Source organism: Cicer arietinum, unplaced genomic scaffold (genome assembly GCF_000331145.2).
Source record: "Cicer arietinum cultivar CDC Frontier isolate Library 1 unplaced genomic scaffold, Cicar.CDCFrontier_v2.0 Ca_scaffold_4108_v2.0, whole genome shotgun sequence".
Lineage (NCBI taxonomy): Eukaryota > Viridiplantae > Streptophyta > Magnoliopsida > Fabales > Fabaceae > Cicer > Cicer arietinum.
Genome location: NW_027337757.1, coordinates 1 through 641, shown reverse-complemented (window position 1 = coordinate 641; position 641 = coordinate 1). Strand labels below are relative to the sequence as shown.

At 37.8% G+C, this 641-nt stretch overlaps 1 protein-coding gene across 1 annotated transcript; it reads left to right on the top strand.

Annotated features, from left to right (window-relative positions):
* Window positions 1-50: 50 nt before the first annotated feature.
* LOC101498741 (glutathione S-transferase T3-like) lies at window positions 51-584 on the top strand. The gene has a single exon (XM_004517036.2). It carries the CDS (start codon window positions 51-53, stop codon window positions 582-584), a length of 534 nt encoding a protein of 177 aa, XP_004517093.1.
* Window positions 585-641: the final 57 nt, after the last annotated feature.

Genomic DNA, 641 nt, shown 5'->3' with positions numbered 1-641 from the left:
AAGAGGGAGAAGAACATCATGGTCGAAAAAAATCTCGAGAGCTATTCACAATGGATGAAGATACACTACTTATTCAATCATGGCTCAACGTTTCAAAAGATTCAATTATAGGAGTTGACCAAAAAGCAGATGGTTTTTGGTTAAGAATTGCAACAAATTATAATGAGTATCGTGGGCAGTTGCGAGAGAAAACACTAAGTCAACTAAAATCTCGATGGCATCGAATTAATGGTTTCGTTCAAAAATTTGTTGGGTGTTACAAACAAGCTGTAAGTGGAAAGAAAAGTGGAAGCTCGAAGAAGGACATCATGATCGCTGCACATGCTTTTTATTCTCAAGATACAGGTGGACCATTTAATGACGAATATGCATGGCGATTGCTAAAATGTGAACCTAAATGGATGGGAGCATCAATTGAATGTTCTTCAAAAAGAACAAAGAACTCTACTAGTGGAGCCTACTCATCATCTCCTAATACAGAGACAAGTTATGAAATTGACTCAACATCACCAATGGAGCGTCCAATGGGACAAAAGGCAGCAAAAAGAATGGGCAAAAAGAATGGGCAAGGCAAAGGAGGTTGAAACACCTCTTATTAATACTGTTGTGCAAGATACAATGAATAAAAAAGTAGCCGCTTT

Coding starts and splice junctions, on each gene's coding strand:
- LOC101498741 (XM_004517036.2), top strand. CDS start 51: ATGGATGAAGATACACTACTTATTCAATCATGGCTCAACGTTTCAAAA.